The 22,362-nt window shown below is 38.0% G+C and overlaps 1 protein-coding gene across 30 annotated transcripts in view; it reads left to right on the top strand.

Annotated features, from left to right (window-relative positions):
* The window catches only part of ABI2 (abl interactor 2), a 78,433-nt gene that overhangs the window by 46,311 nt on the left and 9,760 nt on the right, over positions 1-22,362 (top strand). For 7 of the 30 annotated variants that reach the window (XM_086897551.1, XM_086897537.1, XM_086897555.1 and 4 more), the window contains 6 exons: positions 844-1,020; positions 11,592-11,689; positions 12,331-12,477; positions 13,616-13,740; positions 17,507-17,665; positions 21,969-22,055. In XM_086897551.1, coding sequence (XP_086753677.1) covers positions 844-1,020; positions 11,592-11,689; positions 12,331-12,477; positions 13,616-13,740; positions 17,507-17,665; positions 21,969-22,055 — 793 coding nt within the window. Of the gene's footprint in view, positions 1-843; positions 1,021-4,699; positions 4,718-11,591; positions 11,690-12,330; positions 12,478-13,615; positions 13,741-14,668; positions 14,855-17,506; positions 17,666-21,968; positions 22,056-22,362 lie in introns of all 30 variants that reach the window. The other 23 variants (XM_086897528.1, XM_086897559.1, XM_086897540.1 and 20 more) reach the window with 18 other exon arrangements.

Genomic DNA, 22,362 nt, shown 5'->3' with positions numbered 1-22,362 from the left:
AAGGAACTCCATGGCCCATGATTTAAGGCATTATATTTTCCTGGAAGAGATAAGTGGCTTTTTCGTAGCATTTTCTTACTTGTTACCTAACAAGATTCATGTACATGTTTTTAGGCAATTAATTTTCAGCAGGACTTTGTCTTACACCAAGGATTCTCCTGTGGTACTGATTTTAATATATAAAAGGAGGGATTTCCAGCGTTGGCCCATGGCATCCAGAGGGAAGACAATGGGCTTAACCTCTGGCTTTATTGTGGATTAATTAGTATGGAACACATACTAAAATATAATCATTGCTTTGTGATAAGTGAGTTGTAATGACTGAAATGCTTCCTTGATTTGTCCAAGTGAAATTTTATTCTATCATAGTATTACCAGTCCTAATTTAGCAAACTTTTGCAGTGTAAGAAAAACCTGCTTACGGTTTGTTTTTCAGGTCTTAAAATTAAGGTTTGGGAAGGCATCCTTACACTTCATCTTGTTGAAGCCTATGTCAAAGACAAGCTTAGAGAGCACTTGTAAAATACAAACGGATAAGTGAAGGAGTCTTATAAAACAGTGTCAGTAAATTATGCAAACTACTAAGAATGGAAAGGAGAAGGAATTTTGTGAAACTGAAAGAATGAGGGTAACAGAAAATCAAACCCCCCCCCACTATTAGTGTGGCTTTAGAGGTGGCAAATTCAGCATTAAGTTGAAGACAGATGATGTAATAAGTATGTAGTGATATGTTTAGTACAGTGTAGAGATTTTCGAACCATTAGAACTGATTTAACTTTTTTTAATACTGACTCTGTGTTCCAATGCATACCACTGTTAGTAAATACACTGCGTCTTTTGTAGACGGTGGACATTCACAAAGAGAAAGTTGCTAGAAGAGAAATTGGTATCTTGACTACAAACAAAAACACCTCAAGAACTCACAAAATCATTGCACCAGCTAACTTGGAGCGACCAGTTCGCTACATCAGGAAACCTATTGATTATACAATTCTAGATGATATTGGACATGGAGTGAAGGTAGGTGATATTGTTAAAACAGCCAAACTGCAAATTCATTGTCTTTGTATATTTTCAAAATTATCTGATGCTTTTCATGGTAATATACCAGTTTCTCCTTGCCTGGACAATGTGTCTATAAATATGAGAGGAGTCCTGTCCAGTTTCCAGTTGTGCCTTCCCCTTCTCTTGCCCCAGTGTTTCTAAATGTTGCAAACTCACTTAATCTCATTTCTCGTTGGGACTGTGAGTCTCACCTTTTAAACTGATTCTGAATATCAACTTGTATGATGCTGCTATTATTGTTTGGGTCAGTTGCCAGGGATATATATGGGGACTGAAGAGCTAATGACCATCACTTTTCTGCCTGAGTTAGCACCACAGAGTGTGATCCAGCTGTAATTGCCAGTGGTTTACTTCGACACTTACTCAAAGGAAGGGTTTGCATGAGGTGTGATATGGACTCCCTTTTCTTCTTTTTGCCAGGGTCAGTTATACGCAAACCCAGTGATGTGCTTTGTTAAAAGGAGCTCTCAACAACTTCTGTGCCATATGGGGTTTTGGGATGGGAATATTACTGCCATGTTTAAAGCCAGCTGGTTTGCCATTTCAAGATTAGGAAAAAAGGAGTTTTAGGGCAGAGATCAGACTGAGACACACCTGGTGGCTGTTTGATGTACAGAGCAGCAGTAATATAATGTGGTTAGATACTTCCTGAATATAAACACACTCTTATCAGGTGTGAGCTCATTATTAACTTGTGGTGCCAGGGAAGCAACTACGGAAATGAGAACACTGACAGTATTAAAGTTCCAGGAAATGAAAGGTAAATAACACAAAGTGATGTCATTTTTACAAGGCAAACTAATGAATCTGTAAACCTGCTAAGTAGCAGTAAGGTAAGATGCTTCTTCCAGTCAAGGTACACCAGAATTTCTTTTGCTTGACTTGTAACTGGATTAGGATATCTCTGTTGTCGTATTTGACTTGTCTGCTTGGATGGCCATTTAAATGGCAATAGGTTGTTCAACCTAACTTAAAAAATTCAAATTCGGAGCAGTTTGATTTAAATATCTTTCCCAAGGAATTTTATTTAAGGTCTTTTCAACATCCTGTTTGTTAATGGAAAGTCTCCTTCCCCCCATTTCTTACCCAAAGAATCAACCTCTGAACAGATTTTTAAAAAGGACAAACAAAAAAGCATACCAAACTTTAATAACTACAGTTTTGACCAGGAAATTATTACCAGTTGTGTGTTAAAATCTGCTACTGATTTTGAATTTATACAGGTCATCAGACCTCCTTCTGGATATGGATGGAGCATCTTAACCTGTAGGATTGCTGTTGCTAATATTTTAATCATCACTTTTTGTTTTAGGGAGATAATTTTAGAACTCATTAAAGAATAGTTTTTAATTGCTCTGCAGCACAATCTTATTTAGTACTGGTTCTCAATCATTATAATTGGTATCCCACTTACCTCAATGTTGCAGTCATACTAAGATGCAATGAATTAAGTTCTTCTGAAAGAACATAGTTCATCGGATGGATGATGACTTGAGTGTGTTTTACATCCATTTGTTATGCTTGTGATAGACTTAAATTACATTTACCATGCACTATGTTTGTCTGGAAAAGAAGTGCTGTGTCCTTGTGAAACAATAATCAAGGAACTTGAAGTCATGCTATCCTTAAGACAATAAATGTGCTCCAGTCAGGTTAATCCTGTGTTTAGGACAGAAGAAATAACAGCTTTCTTGCTGATGGGGGAAAAGGTGGCCAGTTGTGCTTATGAACCTGTTTTTGTTCTGCTTGAGTAACTACAGATTAGTTTATCAGATCTTTGGCTGTAGAACAGAGAGAAAAAAAGATAGGTAGAACCTTTAAATTTACCTATTTATAGCTCTTTATTATTTGAGTTGTGATACTTTTCCCTTCAAATGAGCATTCAGGAGTTGCTGCATAAACAGCGTTACACTTAGCATCAGGATTCCTCAGTCTGCGTTCTTTGTCCTTTTTCTGCTGAAGGGATTCTGCTCCAGTACTTGGACCCAGAATAATGTATTTTCAGGACAGGCAGAGTGCTGATGGCAGCAGACATTTGTTGCAACCCCGGAGAAAGATGGCAAGCTGGACAGAGTAATATAGGAATGAAAAGGAGGATTCTTGGCCGAGAAATTCAGTATACCATGTTGAGAGAAGTGGAATATTAAGAGGCCCTCAAGCATCTTATTCCTCCCATTCAGAAATTTGAAGCATAGTAGAGACAATGTTCAGGAAGTGTTGCTCTGCAGAATGGTTCCTAAATAGATGTGAGAGAATTCAAGTGCCTCTGTATCATTCCAGCAGTCCCTCCTCATCTTCCCTCCCTGAAGCTACAATGCTGCAAAAACCTAAAGAATCTTTTGTGTGATAGAGGCTTGCTTTCAATTTTTTTCAAATGTTTCCCAAGTTACAAAGTCTTCCAACCTATTGTTCCTGCCAAAGAGTTCTTCAGTCAAGATAATGGGATAAAAATAAGTGCTCCCTTCAGAGAGGTGTTTATTAAGGCATTGTAGTTACCAGGCAGTGTTGCTGAGGTCTCTGCAGATGAACCTTCCCTTGTAACTGACCACGGTGCCCAGTACAGGGGGGCCTGGTTTTCCAGTGTAGCTCTGTGAGGCAGAGACCATATTGGTTAATTGATCCACAGAACTTTAAATTCAAAGACAGGAGATTTTCTAGTAAATCAGATTATGTTTTTTTAGTAGAGCAGGGTCACTTCTAAATTGATGGAACAAATCAGTCACTCTGGATGCTCTGCTATTTATCAAAATATTTAAATAATTATTTATTTGAATATTTAAATATTTACCTGAATATTTACTGCTCAGTGCTGCAGAAAGTGTAACAAATTTAATGATACATTTAGAGGAATTGAACTAAAAGCAGATAATTCAAAGAGACGGACAAGTAATTTTAAAATAAATTATTATGGAGAAAGATGTATGATATTGTGCCAGTAAGATGCAAAACTTGGTGTCAAAAATCTAGCACATAGGCTTTAAAGTAATATTTTGCTGTTAATTAATATCTTAATTTATAGTTTAGGAAATGTGGATATGTGGTACAGTATCCATAAAGAGTTCTGTACTTCTTACAAGACATAATGATTTGCTCTTGATCTTTGTTCAAGAGAGATCTCATGGCACCAAGTTAACTAACAGCATTCTCTAGAAAAGAACATACATTAGCGTAATATGTTAAAGCTTCCATTTCAGCTACTTATAAATGTGCTAATGCATGTAAACAATTTAAATGAGCTCAGGCTCATTGATAAGGCTAGTCTTTGACAGCACAAATAAATTAATCTCTGAAGTTAATCCATCTAGACCTCGTGATACATTTTGAAAGAATCTGCCTTCTTGTTAGCACTGTAAGAGCTTGAGTAAACAGTGTACAAGCATTTGAATGTTGATTTAAAGTAATAATTTGAAGGCTTTGTCGTCAATGTATATTAAAAGTTTCACCTTGAAGATCTTTTGTTCATGACATTCTGCTTTAACCACTCTTTCTATGATCTACTGATACATTATTTTGTTAATGCTGAATGCTTAACTTTTTTCTTTCTTTTTCCTTTCTCTTCATATCCTGAAGTTCCAACTAACCTTTCAATGCTTTTTTTCCTTACCTCTTTTATTTGCTCCATTTATGCATTAAGTGGTTGCTTAGATTTAAGGTAAGAAACCCCAGGGCTGGATTTCCATTCTTCTTCTGAGATTATTACACACGGGGAGATGATTGACATCAGTGCTACTGATTTTTTAAAACAACACCTGCTCTCCCTTCTGTGTCACAGAACTACTGTTGAGTAACTCATTGTGAATAAGCATTTTGTGATATAAATTGATGTGCATATGAAAGGAGGTTAACACAGCTAATTTTAAAAGTTTTGTGGTGAAATATTAGCTGCCCTCAGCATATCTAGCAGATCATGTATGAGGGAGGGATATTGTGCTAGCCTTGTGTCAACAAAAGTATACATGGACTAGATAGCAGCTGAATATGAGCCTCCCCCTGTGTAATATTCTTTTTATCCTATATACGGTGTAAGTTATGGTTTGATTTGGATTAATGCTTCAGTGTGAGATTGCTCAGATAATGGGCTCCAAAGGTGTGCAACAAATTCAAATCTGTATATTATTTTTTAAAGTTGCAGTATTCTTAATTTTTTCAGACACTGATAGCAGTGCTTAAATACTCAGAGGGACTCATCTATGGAAACTTCCAGAAATGTCATAATTGTGTGAACTTAGTAACTGTTAAACAGCAATACAAGTGATTTATTTAATTGAATATTAAAAGAATAGTGCATCAAAGAACTGAGGCTGAAGTATGTCAAATTCTTTAAATGTTAGCAGTTGTAGTGGCTGCAGAAGCAGCAATAAAAAGCATCAAATCAATTAGCAAGCAGTTAAATTAAGTTACATGATATTATGGTGATGTTCATAGTACATTAATTAATAGCTAGGTTATAGTGTTTGAGTGTGATGATCTCCTCCTCCTCCTGAAGTGCAACTGGTTTGGTGAAAGAGGGACTGGAAGTTTTGCAGTAGCTGGTGCCACTGTTGTAATGAGGGAACTGTATTACAGAACATGGAATGCCAATATGTCGAATGAGTATATTAATTAAAGGAAGCTTCAAGTTGACGTGAAATATTTTTAAGTATTTTCTATGCTTGGAAAAAGCTAAAAGAAAATCCTGCAAATTCCTGAGATTGCCTGTAAAACCAAGTATTTCTGTAGATATTTCCGTGATGTCCCTGTGAAATTGGACAGATGGTACTTTTAGTCAGGCATTTAAGTGTACGTAGCATCTCTGATAACAGTGGAAAACTTTCAATTTATCAGAGAATTCTCACATGTCATTTGAAATTTATTTTTACAAAGGTGTGTGAGGTGTACAGTATTTCAACTCACTTAGTGTTTACATGCTTTTAATTTGAGAATGGCAAAATAGGTCTCCTCCCTGTTTTTTTACTGCCTGTTTACATAAAATGGGTACTTTTGATGCTGAATATGTTTTATTCTGGACACACTTAATATTGGATGATGGTTTTCTCAGTATTCTTAAAAAAATTTGCAAACTCTATTTTCTTTGTTGCTCTCTGCAGTTGCAGTTGAACAAGTAATGACTATCCTAAGAAGTTTTAAAATTGTAATTATATATTATATGTGAACGGATATATCTATGCATTATCTGCAGTGGCAATAAGAGTTTGTACTGCTTTTCAGAGTAAATATTTTTTCTGTTTATAGGTTTGGAATGAAACCATTTTTTGTTATAACACCATTTCTTTATTTACTAGAGTGAATTCAATTAGAAATTTGAGAAATCAAACAATCAATTAGAAATTGAGGAATCAAACATTGTCAGTCAGCTCCTCATTGGTAAAACATGAGGGTTTAAAAGAGAAAAGGCAAAAAGCAGCACAGCATCTCTCAGTAGACCCAAGTTATTCTTTGTCTCACTGTAGTCACTGTGCATCAAGCTGAAAGAAGACTGAAAAGCGGTTAGTAACCCCAGTTCTGTGTGAATGGCTATTTTGATTCCCTTAAAAGTGATTTGCTATAAAGTGTTAAGCCTGCATTTCTTTTTTGTGACTGCAAAAACCCCTTAGCCTTACCTAACAGCTATAATATTAAACTGACTTACTGTAGTATTGGATTTGTGTCTGAGTAACTTAAATTTTAAACAGATTTTGAAGAAAATTTCAGTTACAAGGCCGAGAAAAATCAATTGAAAATGACATTGATTAAGCCTTTTTGTATTCATCAGATTTGATTCTTCAATTCACTTTACATGGGTGGATTTGGTAAAAAAAGTAAGCTCACTTGCAGAAGCTTCTACTTGTGGTCATTTACCCAAACAGGGCTGAAATTTATACATTTCACTTCCATATAAACTGGTTAATGAGCTGACAAGCAAATGGTTTGATTAGACATACACAGTAACTATTTGCGTGGCTGAGCACAGCCTGAAAAGAAACTCACTTTGAGGTAGCAGATGATGGGCCAAAAATCTATTAATCATCTCTGTAGCATTAACAAGATGAAGCAAGGCATGGAAAGGGAGTTTTCATTCAGTCTTCAGTTGTTTGTTCCTGTAATTGGATGTAAAATTGCTCAAGAAGGTTGAGGAACTGCGTGAAGTTTCTGAATGTAATCCATGAAACATCGCTGATGGGACGCTTTTTCTTACTAGGTTTCAGGCAAAAAACTATTCTTTTGACATCCTGGAAGTTCTAGGAAATACAGTGTGAAAGTAAATCACCACTTCAAAATTTGTGTCTGTGTCCAGCTTTAGAAGTAGCTCCTCCTGAGGTTTGATTGTGTTGAATATCTGGTATTTGGTATTTAGGGGGAGAAAAAACAACCAACTAACCAAAACCACCCCAAACTCCCAAAAAGCCCACCTTGCTTGCTTTCTTGCAGGTAAGTGCCTCATGTCTGTATAAATACAGAACATTGATGCAGGTAGGTTTTGCAGTCTCTTGACCAGCTCTCCTATCTGACCAACTATGTATTTCTGCACTTCCTGTTCAGTGATTTTTATTTTTTTTTTGACTTGTGAAAATACTCACAAGAATTAAATTGAATGAACAGCAGAATTTATCAGTTTTAGCCAATTTATCTCGGCACAAATTCCCTAGACTGGGGAGTGCTAAAGAAACTCAGTATGTTACATGCTGATAAAAATGTAACTATGAAGGAAACTCGGTCATATGTAGGACCATAAGATGGTGTTTTAATCACTGGAATCTATGAAAAAATAGTTGCCAAAAATAGAAATTGGCCAATAAGTCTTAATTATGAAAAAAATTAACTTAAGAGGATAGTTTTTTCTGCTCTAGTCACTGCCATATTGTGTCTTCAAGTCTTCAGATGGTACCTTTCTAAAACTGTAGCTCAGTACTAGAAAATATTGCATGAAATACTATTGTAGCCTTTTGAAACAGAATGGTCCATAGGGATCCATTTCTTTACAGTTCATTTTGCAGCTGTTACTGTGGGGCTGGATCCCAGAGCATTTTCTAGGATGTCTTACCTACCAAGGACCTGCTTTTTAAGTAGTTTCTGTAGTTTCTTCCTCAGCAAAGCTTCCAATTCCAGCTCCATTGCTGACAAAGTTACAGCTTTGGTAGAAAATATTTTTCTGTGGTGCATTTGCTTGCTAATTCTGTAAAAAGCTTCTGCAAGGTATCAAGTAAAAAAAAAGAAAATAACCAAGATCTCACTAGAACTGTTTGGTGTTCCACAACTTATCTTGGTAATGTTTTTTACTTTTTTTTTCTTCTGTGAAAGAGGAAAAGAAAATGTATTTGAAAAATCCCTGCATACATTCAGCACAAACCCTGTGCCCTACTTGTGTGTTTACAGGGTTGTCTTCCTCCTTTTACACCAGTCAGCTGTGTTTTTTTCCTGAGCTTTGTGCCCAAGTCGTTACTGCCTCTCTTATTTTTTTCCTGTTCTAAACACAGTGGTTGGCTGGTTAACTGTGCAGTTGTGAGGAAAGGCAGAGACAGATACTCCTTTGTTTTTCTGGTTGCAGGCTCTCTTTTGCTATGCATTTTCTTAAAATGATTTGCAAGATTTAAAGTAGAAATCAGCCTCAGCCCTGGGGGGGGTCCTGCAGTCAAAAAAAACCACCATCAGACAGATGCATTCCTCTGCTTTCACCCTCTCATTAAATCAGCTGCATCTGGCTAGTTCCAGCTGTGCAGAACCAGGAGAAATGATGTCTGAAACAGTGCAACTTCTGGCAAATACCAGCTTACTCCAGAAAAAGGAATTTTTTAACTTGACAGTGAATGCAAATGTGACCTTGAGTTCTGGTGGTTGCTTCAGATTTTAGATCTTTGTAAGATGGATGTGTGGGGGAGGATTTGTGTATGGAAACTGTATTTACAAACATATGTGTAAAATAGAAAAGTCAATAAAGTAAAATTTGGAAGAGAAGGGGGCATTCCTTCTGCCCCAAGCAGAAATCATTATAGAAGGAGACAGCTGTTTATATTACAGTGTTTTAATCTCAGTTGTAGTTGGTGCAATTTTCATTGTTTTTAGCATCTTGCATGATTTTATTTCCAAGGATCTGTCCATTTTGATCAGAATTGTTGAAATAATTGTGTATTTTTAGTTTCTCTTCTGTGATTATTTGGCAGTAAGTCAAGGGGAAGTTACTTGCACAGGGTTGTTTAACTTAGAGTAGCTGATCTTCAAGCCATCGGTCCTGTCAGATTTGAAGACAGCCCTGTAAATTTTAATTATTTGCTCTCTGAACATTTCAATTTCAGTGTTGAAAAGTAATTTCCAAGACCCTGAAACTAAACCTGCTGTCAGTGAATTTTCTAATCTTCCAGGTTAGATTTTTTTAAGGATGGCTTCTTTTTGCTAAGTTCCTGGGCTAAAGGATAATTTTTTGCTTGGCCACATTTTCTAAAGCTTTCTTCCCATTCTTGTCAAGGATCTCTGTAGTGTTAATGAAAATACCAAGCAGTCACTGGAGTTCTGTGTTAGTGAGGCAAGTGCTGCCTCCACTTCTGGCTGTACCTGGTGTGATGTTCCAGCATCCTCCGCCTCAGTCGTCCTGCCTTTTCATGTACCTGTACCCTTGGGGATGGCAAGAAATTCATTGTTGTTCTTGCAGTCATGGTATATAAAATAATAACATTATTTGTATCAAATATATGGGATTTTATATTAGTTGTAAAGTGATAGCCAGTGGTTACATCATCTTATGAGAAACAATAGTGTAGCCAGTTAAAACCCCTAAATGGACTATTCAGGGGCACACAGATTGGTCTGTCATCTAAAAACATCCAAAAGCAGAGGCTGAGTGCGCTGTTTGAAAAACAGCAAGAGACAATTCAGTAAACATTTAATTAAGGTGGATTTTGTGTGTTTGTTTTTTTTAAAAACTCAAATAGGTGGGTGGGTGAAACAGGCATGTTTAATGGAAGAGGAAATACAGGGGGTGCTGCAACTTTAAAAAAAAAAATCAGATTTTGCTATTTCTTAAATGTTCCGTGTATAGAATAAAATGTATTTCATTTTACACTTCCCCTTTTCCCTTCAAGTAGTTGTAGTTCAGTGCTTACCTCATCCCTCACTTGAATTAACTTTAGATTTCTTGTTGCTTAGAGTTGGCTTAAAGGACTTTATAATGCTGTGCGAAATAATTTTGTCTTAAATTGACTTTACAGAGTACTCTTGCACAACTAAATCCAAATGCTTGTTTTTGAATCTGAAAAAAATACCCCTTCCAATGCTTAGGTTTGCTTTTCCTCCCTGCAGATTGAAAATGTGATAGCACTGGGATTACTTAGAGCCAGAGAATCAAGTTTCAGTGGATTAGAATACTGAATGTATTACTCTTTATATTGTTGTCAATATTTATCAATTCACAAATCTAAACACTGCCAGGGTTTTAAGTGAGTTGTTAGAGTCAAATTATGAAGGAATAATTTGCCTTCAATAATGTTTGCAAATACTCTTGAGTGCCTTGATCACTGTTTCATTTTTCTATGGGAGGTGGAGGCAGTAGCCAGGACTTACGTTTTAGAAAGAAGAAACTCTGTGAGATAGAGCATGGCAGAAAGAAGAGAGAGGGATGTAAGCACACTTGTTTAGGTTTGCTGAATGTCTCTGTGCCTAAGCAGTAGCTCAGGCAGTCATAAATCCGAGCTGTTTCGTAAGCAGACTGTGTACTGATTCCTGTAAGGATGTGTGCATCAAGGGAATTTTGCTTGGCTGGCAGACTACAGAGAAACAAAATGCACATGGGTAACAATTGTTTACAATTCCTAGATTAGTCAATCAGTCAGGAATGCAAATGAGTTTTTGAAAGAAGTTAGAGTAAATTATTTTACTGCAGTTATATCACATCACTGCTAAATGTTTTTCTACCTGTCCATTTATTTATAAACTCTGAGATGAAATTGGTACAGATTTAATGGGGGGGGAAAAACCACATTTGTACTTTTCTCAGAACAGCCTTCTCTGTATGTTTACTAATATAACTAATATTTAAAGTAAATATCTTGAAAAGATTTTATAAGCTGTGAAAACAGTAAAACAATGGGTAATATTTATAGAGTAGTTTGACTTCTCCATAGCTGTATAAATTACATTATATTGTGGCCTATTTAGATAAACCTTAGTGTTTTTAAACAGTGTTAAATAATATTTTTGAAAATTAACCATTCAGTAGTGCCATGTGAAATAACTGCCTTTTTCTCAAATAATGTCTGGGAGGTTCAGCCAGGTTAGGTACAGTGTCTGTATTCTCAGAGATTTAATATTTATGTGATATCCTGAAGGCAAATTCACTTTTTTGTACAATTTCTAAAAACTATGTAATAAAGAGTCCTTTGAGCTCAACTCTTGACTTCTAGCAGAGTGGAAATTGCATATAAAACGCATGGCCTCTCAATTTTTTTGTTTGTTTCAACCTTCCCCTACTTAGAGTTAATTGCTAAAGGCATCTCAGTGTCTCTCCCCTCGACCCTGAGCTCAGTGAAGGCCGTTTTTCTCCCCGTTCTTTCATGCAGGTCAGCACCCAGAACATGAAGATGGGTGGGCTGCCTCGCACAACACCACCCACCCAGAAGCCACCAAGTCCACCAATGTCAGGAAAAGGAACTATTGGGTAAGTGCAGTTACTGAGTGGGTGAACAGAAGGGAAAAGAGGGAAGATGCTTTCTTTTTCTGTGGTGGGAGAGGTTTCATGGTTTTATTTTAACCATTCACAGAGGCCAAGAGATGTTATCCACATTCTCTTACACCGATCATGTGTTGGTATGTTAGTGTGCTGCTGCCTGAAGACAGTGGGCATCATGAGCCTTTCCCAACAGGAACCTTTTTCTCAGTGCTGAACACTTAACAATTACATACTTTAGAATAAAATGTCATTAGCTGTGGCTTTTGCAGGTGGTGATGAACAGCTGAAAAATGAGTACATGGCACCGTTCATTAATTATTTGTGCTGTGCTTGCTTGTTGAAAGTACTTCACAGTAAAGTTTATGAACCTGACCTTAGTTTTTGACCGTAGGAAAATGTGTTATAAGTGGTATGAGTGCTGTTTGCACTCATGTGTGTGATGAACAACACCCTTAATTGTTTTTTTTTTCCCCCTTGTCCTACGAAATAAGTACTGTAAAATTATAGAAAAAGCCCATTTTTTAAGCTCACGTTCCTGATTAGTATGTAGCTGTCTTTGAAGGAGTGAGAAATCTCTGGGTTTGTGTGTGTTACCCTAACTGGCTGTGACGTGTGCTTGTGCTGTGCAGGCGGCACTCCCCGTACCGCACACTGGAGCCGGTGCGGCCCCCGGTGGTGCCCAACGATTACGTGCCGAGCCCGACGCGCACCATGGCCCCGGCCCAGCAGAGCCCCGTCAGAACCGCCTCGGTCAACCAGCGCAACCGCACCTACAGGTACCGCGCCTGCAGGGACACCGCACCTGCAGGGACACCGCACCTGCAGGGACACCGCACCTGCAGGGACACCGCGCCTGCAGGGACACCGCACCTGCAGGGACACCGCACCTGCAGGGACACCGCAGGGCCCGCACCGCAGGGATGGAAACTGCTGTGCTCAACAGTAAATCCACCTGTCCCTGCTGGGAAGCTCCCTCCTTCATCCTGTGGACTGGGAATCTCCTTTGCATGAGAGAATGAGCTCTAAAAAAGCCAGAATAGGGAATTGTGTTAAAATTATTCACTTAATCCCCTGTTCACCTCAGTTTTAGTGCTGTCACTTAGAGTATTTAATGAATTACTAAGATTGTGAAGTCTTTCAAGGAGGTAGATCATGATACTATTATACTGAGTGATTGCCAAACTGGGGGAAGACCTTGTACATAACTTGCCTTCTTCATGTTGAAAGGCTCTTAGATACTTGACATTTTTTGAACAGTCTTTGCTGTTTAATAGCTTGATTTATTTATTTTTATTGCTGTTGAATAGCTGAAATTGTAGCATAGTGTTTTGGGGATATTGAGGACTTCAAACAGAATAAAGCTAAACTGCATTACCAGAGGCTCTGCAGCAGACTAGCTTTTTCTGTAGGATAATTAGTTTCATGATGTGATAGATCTAAATACTTCCCTTGAAATCTTTTTAAACATAGTAAGCACTTGAAGATGGGCAAACAAGTGGATTTAAAAGATAAGAAATCTGAATTTTACTGTCTTAAAACTTTTAGGCTTTAGTTGTCTCCTATGAAAGCATACAAATCACAGTCTAAGCATTATTAAGTTTTAAAGTTAAGGAAAAATTTGTGTATTTGTTCTGTAGGAGCTTAACAACCCTGGAATGATGTGCTTTGAACAATGTTCTGGAAGTGTTTAATTTTTGGGCAAGTTCACTAAGGCTAACTTACTGCAAAAAAAGCCTCTTGTGTTGCAGTCAAAGTGGAGAGTCTCAGGAAAGGCCAGCTTTGTATAGGTTTATATTGGTTTTTTTCTCTTGTTCCCTGTTACTTCTCTGATTTTGTAAGATGCTCTGTGAGGGATCTTGTGTTTCAGCATGAACAGCAGCATATTCATACCCTGGTTGCTTTGGTTTCTTACAGCAGCAGTGGCAGTAGTGGAGGAAGCCATCCAAGTAGTCGGAGCAGCAGTCGAGAGAATAGTGGAAGTGGAAGTGTAGGTGTTCCCATTGCTGTTCCCACACCATCTCCTCCTAGTGTCTATCCAGGTAAATGGAAACTTCTTGTTCCTCTTTCTGCTTCATTGTTAACCTTGAGCTTTTGCAGTTTCCTAAAATCCAAGGGAAGCCCAGAGTTCATTGCTATTGCTAATACGAGTTTGAATCAAGTAGTATCTTCTCTGAGTGTCTGATGTGCTGTAATATTCCTTGTATGTATTAATTTGTTTATCAGAATTTTTTGCCTGGCTGCCTGCATATGACAAGATAGGACACAGCACCTTTTCCAGTGGGCTGAGGGACACTTCTCCCTTGTCTTTTTAAGCAATTAAATGTTTTTTCGTTGGCTACATAGAAGCATGTCTACAAAACATAGAAGATACATAGAAGCATGTTTACAAAATTAGATGGAATGAGAGGCAGGCACAGAGTATATCTTGAGTACATCAATGCAAGCCTGAATTGTCACAAAGAGATACTTGCTCAATGTAAGGGCCCCAGACTTTCCAGAAGTAGGAAGTGTTATTAGTACTTTTTTTTCCTTTGCTCAGCCTTTTCAGTGAAGAAGATCCTGTAGTTGGCTTGCAGCAAAATACATGATGCTTCTGAAACAAAGAGCTGGAAATTTTTCTGTTTCCTCTTTATATTTTCTAATTCATACAGAAGCTAAAGACAGCCATGCTAGAGATTGGAGCATAAATAACACAATGCAAAGACATCTTTCAGAAGTAATGGCTTTCACTGAAAAGTTTGGGTTGTGTTCCCTTCAGACCTGGAAAGAAGTGGATTTGCTTGACCCTCATTTACCATCTCCACAGGAATGAGCCTTTCTTTAATAGCTCCATTGTTTTCTCATCTTGTGCATTCTGAAATACTGTGCAGCTAATAAATAGCTAACACTGAATAGTCAGAGGCTTTCTCTAATCCTTGCTAACATATCTCCTTATTAACTCCACCTCTTCCTCCTCTCTTCACTTAGCCCCTGCTGGCTCAGCTGGCACTTCTCCCCTTCCTGCTACCTCTGCTCCTGCCCCCACTCCTCCTGCTCCTCCTGCCCCTTCCTCCGCTGCCCCAGATGCTGCTGCTGCTGCTGCAGGAGCTCAGCCCCTTGCTGATGGCTTCACCTCTCCAACTCCCCCTGCTGTTTCTTCCACACCCTCTGCAGGTGAGTCTCTGCTCCAGCTGCTGGGCAGATGAACCCAGATGTGATCATGATCCAAGGCTTTGCAAAGTTACTTCAGCAGCAGTGATTCATAATTTAAAAAGAAGTTTAATTATAACTGGAAAATATCTGCTAATACCCAACTATAAGGTCATCGTGACAGTAGACAATTCAAGGTGTGACTTAACCTTGACTACACCATGTGTCATGGACCTGCTTTGGTGTCAGATGGGTGTTTGATTTTGCACCAGAACGCTGATTCTTTATTACTCAGTCTTTATCTTGTGTGCTTTTTTCTTCTGGGTAATGTATAGTTCAATCAATTGTATTTGTTACATTTTATGGTTACATTTTATTGATTTTATTAACAACAATAATTTAATTTTATAATTTGATTATTTTTACATTTTTATAATTTGCTAAATCATAATTTTATTTCTGTTTGGATACTGAGAACCTCACAGAATAATTATATTTGGCAGGAACCAGCACTGATAGTTCTGAGTCTAATTATTAGTCTCTTTAAATATGATTAAAAAAAAGTGTATCTAGCAAAGTATAATTTATGCAACTGGTTTCTTCAGTGCTGTCAAATGACAAATCTCCCTTTAATGAACTGGTGAAAAGGGTGGGGTTTTTGTGTCCAGTATTAGTAAAATACAAGCTTTTATTATGTGGACTATTATTAAAGCATTTTGTTTTCATATGTGGTATTTAGGGTGTATATTGCAACTTCCTTTTTTTCAATGCTACGCTTTCCATTTTCTCATGTGCTGAAGTTGCAGAGTGTAGCACTTACCAACCATAACCTGTATCACCTTTTGATGAGGAGATTGCAGTGTAAAGATCTTCAGACAGCCAAATTCATGTGTAGCTACCTGCATTCTTTGCTACTTTACATTATGGTGGGAAGGCTGCCTCCAGGGGTGGGAGTTGGTTTGTGTGTTTATTAGTGTTCGTCGCTTAGTAAAAATAACACCAGGTTCCAGAAGCATTCTTGAAATTGCATGTGGTTTGAAGATCCATGGCTCATACAAAATTAGAAGATAATTACACTAGATTCCTTAAGTGTGACCAGAAGTTTCTTAAATGAGATGAATTTTGATGTCAGAAGATGATCGTGACTAAACTACTTTCTTGGGGATGAGCTGTGGCATATAGTGCTTCAATCAGTTTTCCATTTTTGATGCACTGTCAGTATCCCAGTTCTTAAGCCATGTAGTTTCTATATTTTTAACAAGTCAAAAGCAAGCAGAGATTAATATTTTAATGACTGTAAATTCACATTCACAGTTTCATAAGAGAAATTTCGCATTAGTTACTATTTTTAAGATCTTTTGTTTCCCTGTTTTGTTAGTGTGATTGCTTGTATGGCTTCTCTGAAATAAAGTATTTGAAGAGACTGGATAGGTCACCACTTCTGAAGTCATAGCTTTTGGTCCTTAAAAACCTCTTAGCCCTCTCTCCTCCCTTCTCTCCACCAATTTCTGCAAATACATTGAGAGAGACACACACATTGGAAAGACATCAGGAAAAATGGGGAAAAGCCTTTATAGAATGGATTCTTTCTTAGCTGTTTCTTATTTGTAAAAAGTGCATTTTCTTATATGGTACACTACATTATTGGTACAAAGCAGAAGGAATGTGACTCTGCATTTGCTCGTACAAGCAAGTAACAGAGCAAGCAACTTGTATTTTTATTTACTGACCTAATACACAGTTGTGCAAAGCAAGCAAGACATAATGAAGAACAATGCAGGTTTTTTTAAATTTATACATTCTTTTGTTCTGTTTCTCTATTTACTTCTCTCCTCAACCACACTGACCATCCCTTCTTCCCTTGTTTTCTTGCAAACTCTCAAATTTGCTTCTAGGACAAATGGTGGAGGCAGAATAGTTTATAGGGTGTAATAAGTCATCTAGGAATAATAAATCCAGCTCGCTGTTACATACAGTATAAAATCCAGATAATTTTATGTGAGCACAGAAGATACCTTGCTTCATTTATTGCTTGCTGGGATTCACAATCCATGTCTTGAGTACAGGAAGTAATGAAAATACAGAGCAAGTGTTTGAGGAATTGTTTTGAGAGCTCTCTTGGAGAGGGTCTTTTAGTTGGACTTCATTTATTCCATCCTTCGAGCAGTTTTTAACATTCTCTTCTCCCCAGATGATTCTCTGAATATCTTCTAAATGGCACTAAGATAGGTAATTCTGTGTTTCTCAGTTACAGAAGGTAACAGCTTTGAATCCTGGAAATTGCCTGCAGTTATTTTTTACATGTATTTTCCTTCATTGCAGAACTGGGGAATTTTTTGCAGGCTTAGAAATAAGTAAATTCACAAGAAGTTATTGTAATACATTATTTAAAATAGATAACCAGATATTATTTTCTTTAATTTTGAAGATTCGTAGCTTAAACACCTTTGTATTTTCCTACTGGCTTTTGTAGGCAGTGCTGAGTGCAGGCAGTTGGGACTGTTATGTTTTCCTTTGCTCTTGAGACATTCAGTGTCCTGCCAGTCTGGCAGCCGAAGTGGCTGACTCCTCCTAGGATGCAGAGTGTCTTAAAGAGCCGGAAACCTTTCTGAACCTTTGAAACTGAAGGCAGGCATCATCCTTCTCTTTGCTGATGCACTTCTCTCTCTACCTTAGGTCACCCAGTTCAGTTCTACAGCATGAACAGGCCTGCAGCTCGGCACACGCCCCCGACCATCGGGGGGTCTTTGCCGTATCGGCGGCCTCCTTCCATCACATCCCAGACGAGCCTTCAGAACCAGATGAACGGGGGCCCCTTCTACAACCAGAACCCAGGTAAGAAGGCTTGGCTGCTCCACTGAAATCAGCGGTGGTGAACACAGTGACCTTCAGCTCTCTGAAATTTTATGTTCTGTCTCCATTGCAGCTCTTGCATTTTCAGAATATTGCTGGTAGCTGTGCCAAAGCTGCAGTGCAAGTGCAGAGTGTTCAGCTTCCATTATGGCAAACATCTTAAAAAATGCTGTCTTTGTTGCCAGATAATTTACAATTGATGTCACAGTCCCTATCAGACAAACTTTAGTCCTTGAACTACACCATGTGTCATGGACCTGCTTTGGTGTCCGATGGATGTTTGATTTTGCACCAGAATGCTGGTTCTTCAAGAATCAGTCTTTTATCTTGTGTGCTTTTTCCTTCTGGGTCATGTACAGTTCAAACAGTTGCACTTGTTACTCCGGGATAAGCATTAGATGCCTTGGGGACACCAGTGGTGTTTGGGTGCGAGGGAGCTGTGTCATCTGCTAAGCCCACAAGTGATGTTATTTTATGGGTGATCTGCCTTACAAAGCAAGAGGAGATTTACCAGGGAGTGAGCATTCTGTGTGTCAGCATAACACAGTAGCCTTTTTACCTAAGGAGTCCTCCTTCCTGTGCTTCTGATGGGACAGGAGAAGGGTTTTATACCAGACTAGAGAAGAATTTTTCTTTTGACAAAGCTACAGAAAGATGCAGGGAACACGCTGAAGGTTTCTTGTCAGGAAATGCCCTAATACTGGCAAGATTGAATGTCGAGTTGCAATACTACTAGAGTATGTTGGTGTTTTGTGATGGTGGGATTTGAAGGGGTGTGTGTGTGTTGCTTGGTTGTTTTGGGGGTTTTTTGTTTGGTTGGTTTATTTTGTTTGTTTTTTAAAAATTGAGCACTGAACTTGGAATTAGGCCAAATCCTGCATTTAAGGGATTTGATCAAGTTTGGCTGTTACTGTTTGTGAGCTACCCTGCAGGGTGAGGGTTGTGCTGAGCTTGAGATGGAAATGAATGGTCCTTCTGGGCACAGGGAAGTGGAGGAGCTTGAAGGGCTGAATTGTAGCCCAGTTGCCTGAAATAGGTCATATTTTCTAAGCACATTATGTGCATATTCAAGGCTGAAGGGGGGAATAGGCAAGAAGGGTTATAGCAACAAAAGAAACCTTTCAGGATTACAATAAAGCAATTTTTGCAATAAAGACGATTTTCAGTATATCCAGAGAGTTTTTGAAGACTGCTATGCATTTTTTGCTTTAGCAAAGGGATAATTCTCTGCAAGCTGCCATTGCATTGTTAATATGTAATCATAGAAGATGCCAAATAGACTTAAAATAAATTGCATAACCACAGTTCAGTCTGTGTATCCAGAAGGAAGGTAATGATTATGGTGATTAGTCATTTGAACTGTAAATCACAAACAAAATACTTCAGTTATACTGGCATATCTGAGACAATATAAATAAGCAGTTGTAGTAAGAGACTTTTTTTGATATACCAGCAGAATACAAAATTTATTAGCTTGGCAGTTACACTAAACCAAGGGTTTTTTTGAGCTCACCTTGAAAGGAGAGGATGCTCAAGCATGCATAATTGATGAAAGCCTTAAGAACAGAGGCACTGATGTGTCTGGAAGGAGCAGGTTTCATAGTGACAGGACAGAGGCCACGTTTTTTTCCCAGCATTCCTGAAGAGAGGCAGAAAACAAGAAGAGAAAGAGAGACCTTGCAAGAGGCAGAGGAGGGTGCCAGCAATGCCTTCTTGTTGTTTGTAGGCTGTTTGGCAATAACACGGTACTGTTATTTCCATTGCCATTTTAAAAAAAAATTAAAAAATGTTAGTTTATTCACTTGACAGGAGGATGAAAGATACTTGCATTGCCCTGTTCTGCTAAATGCCACTTGAAGACAATACCATTTTTCTGCTTCATGACAAGACCTTTTTAACAACTGAAAAGAAAGTATTAAGAAATGCAGACTCTAAATGATCTCAGCATATGTCTGTCCTAAAGCCACTCTTGCTAGCCAAGTTGCTTTAACCTTGCAACTTTGGATATCATTATCTAAGCAATGTACAGCTCAGCACAGGCTAAAATCCATGTGGGAAAATCTGGGCAAGTATTGAGATGGTGGCTGCACCCCACCCCATTTGTACAGCTGAATTCCTACCAGTCTGAAGCAGCCTAGTAGAAGATGCTCGTGAGCATTTCTAAATTAATTTACAGCAACTGTGTATTAAAAATATCAATATGGAAGGAAGATAGGAGAGAGCATTTAAGATGATGTTTATACAGCAGAGGTAAAGATCTTCTGATGCATTTAATAAACAAAATAATAATAAAATATTTACTGTATGGCCTCTTAAATGTCAAAACTAGAGTCATACAGCATATAGAGACAATATTATGATGGTCCCTGCATGGTGCAAAGACTGAAGCACAGACTGAGGGGTTAAGATACACAAGGAATAATGTCAGCTAGTGTTAGCATCACCATTGCGATTAAACCACACAACCCAAACTGAACCTAGGATTTTTTTGTATTTGCTTGGCGTGCTTGTCTAGAGTGATTTATTTTTCTCCATGGAAGCCTTGTTATTTCAAAGAAATATATATAGCTCATGAACAAAGTACACTGAAGAGACCAAGGAAACTGGAGCTACTCTCCTATGGTAAATATGGATTGTTTGAGTCCATATGATGTTGAATAGAGGAATCATTTGAAATGAAACACTTCTATAGCATATATAATTGAAAAAGCAGGGACAAGGATACTGAATTGATGAATATTACTGCTTTTCAGTAGGACTTGAAATTTGAGTTCCCTTTTTCTCCTTTGAAAAAATGCAAGACCAAATCTTTTCACAGCAATCATGGTTACACTTAAAGGAATAATTACTCTGAGGTCATGTCATTTGAGTCAAGGAATCCAAAATCAGAAATGTATTTCAGCTTTTTCTCAAGAGATATCATTTACATGGTGAGATAGTGGAACTTACTTTATATGGAGGTACAAGATATTTTTGCAACAAAAAGGATGGTTGCTGTTAGTCTTTTCATTTATAGAGTGTGGTTCTGAAAGAAATGTGAATGTGAGTGACAGAAGAAATTCAAAGCACTTAAGATAGTTGTTACTGGAATGAGCAAATAGAAGTTGTTTTGAGACACAAGTTGTAAATGCTGTAGAACTCTTTTCTCTTGCTATGATAATGTGAATTAATTCTGAAAAATGCTACATCATACCTGTCAATTTTCTTACTACCTCTGAAATTAGCCTGAAATTTATTTAGTTCTGTCTGGTAGCTAAATAAATGTACTGCTACATAAACTACAGACTTTTTTCCCCTTAATCCCTTTGGACATGATTAAATGTTTTTTGTATGCCACATACTAACAAGAAATTTATTATTTGTGCTCCTCCTAAGGTGTGCTGTCTGAAAAATCATCTTGCAACTTGCCTAAAGAATTTGCTGCATTATTCATTATATACTCATATAAAACTAGTTAGCTGATTTTTTTAACTAGATAACTGAAATTTGCATTCCAGGCTTAAACCACAGTTCAGTGTTATAGCATTTGCAACTGGCTGAAAGTATCTTCTTTAACTGGGAATTCACATGTATTGTTCAAAGGCAGCTCTTATTGTACAGAGAGAGCTCTTCTGGTACCAGTAGAGAGCTCTTCTTCACTGGTGCCAGTGAAAGGGCGGTTCAGAGTTCAGTGCAGTGAAGTCAGGAGGGGAGGAAACCAGGCAGCACATCTGGAATAGGCCCTGTGGTTTGGCAGCAGCACAGTGTGCTGTGTTCTGTCAATAAGATCAGAAGTGTTGCATCTTTCAGATCTGCACGCTTCTCAAAAGGCATCTTTTCCTGTTTTGTCTGAAATAGCTGCCTCATTCAGTGGGGGGTTTTTGGCCTACATCTTGGGAAAAAAAGAAGTATATCCATTTTCATTGCTGGGGATTCATGGATGCTGTTAGTCACCTCTATAAATAACAGTTAGATCTGAAAGCAGGAGGATTATAGGCAGAGAGTCCTCTGATATATTTCTTAGGTCTGTTCATAAGGTGCTATATTAGTAAGAAACTTCATCTTAAAGGGTATCTCATAGACAAATCAGAAAAATACTTCTCCATGGATTCTTAATGTTAATATCCTTGAAGAAAGGATTAGGAATATGCTTAAACCACCTGAGCCATTTTTCTTTAAATGTCAGTCTTCGTATCTCAGCTTCTTGGCAGTCTGCTGCACTGAGTGGTGATGATGTCTACTTTCCTGTTTGCTGCTTTGTTGTGTTTCTAACTGGATGCCTCTCTCTTTTTAATTTCTGTGGCAGCATCCCTTGCTCCTCCTCCCCCCTCCATCCTACAGGTAACTCCACAGTTACCACTAATGGGATTTGTGGCCAGAGTTCAAGAAAACAGTAAGTTTGCTGCTTCCTTGTGCTATGTTTTATCACTGGGTGAGGCTTTTGGTTTGAGCTGATGGAAGATTTGTCTGTGTATAGCCAGAATTCTGCCTTTCCTACTGCCTCTGCAAGTTTGTCTGAACTTGTGAAGGATGGAAAAAAATAAATAATTATATTGGAGGGACCTGGTCCTCCCTTCTCTGAATTTTCCTGTCTCTAGTGAATTTTCACAAATTATAGCTGTTGGTTGGTCCCAATGCAATTAATTGGGATAGAGAGTATTAGTTGAAGCAGCTACCCTGGCTGTAGAGACACTTTCATG

This window comes from Cyanistes caeruleus, chromosome 7 (assembly GCF_971803275.1).
Source record: "Cyanistes caeruleus chromosome 7, bCyaCae1.hap1.1, whole genome shotgun sequence".
In the NCBI taxonomy this organism is placed as follows: domain Eukaryota; kingdom Metazoa; phylum Chordata; class Aves; order Passeriformes; family Paridae; genus Cyanistes; species Cyanistes caeruleus.
Note: the sequence above shows the minus strand (reverse complement) of the source record. Positions and strands in the feature narration are given on the sequence as shown.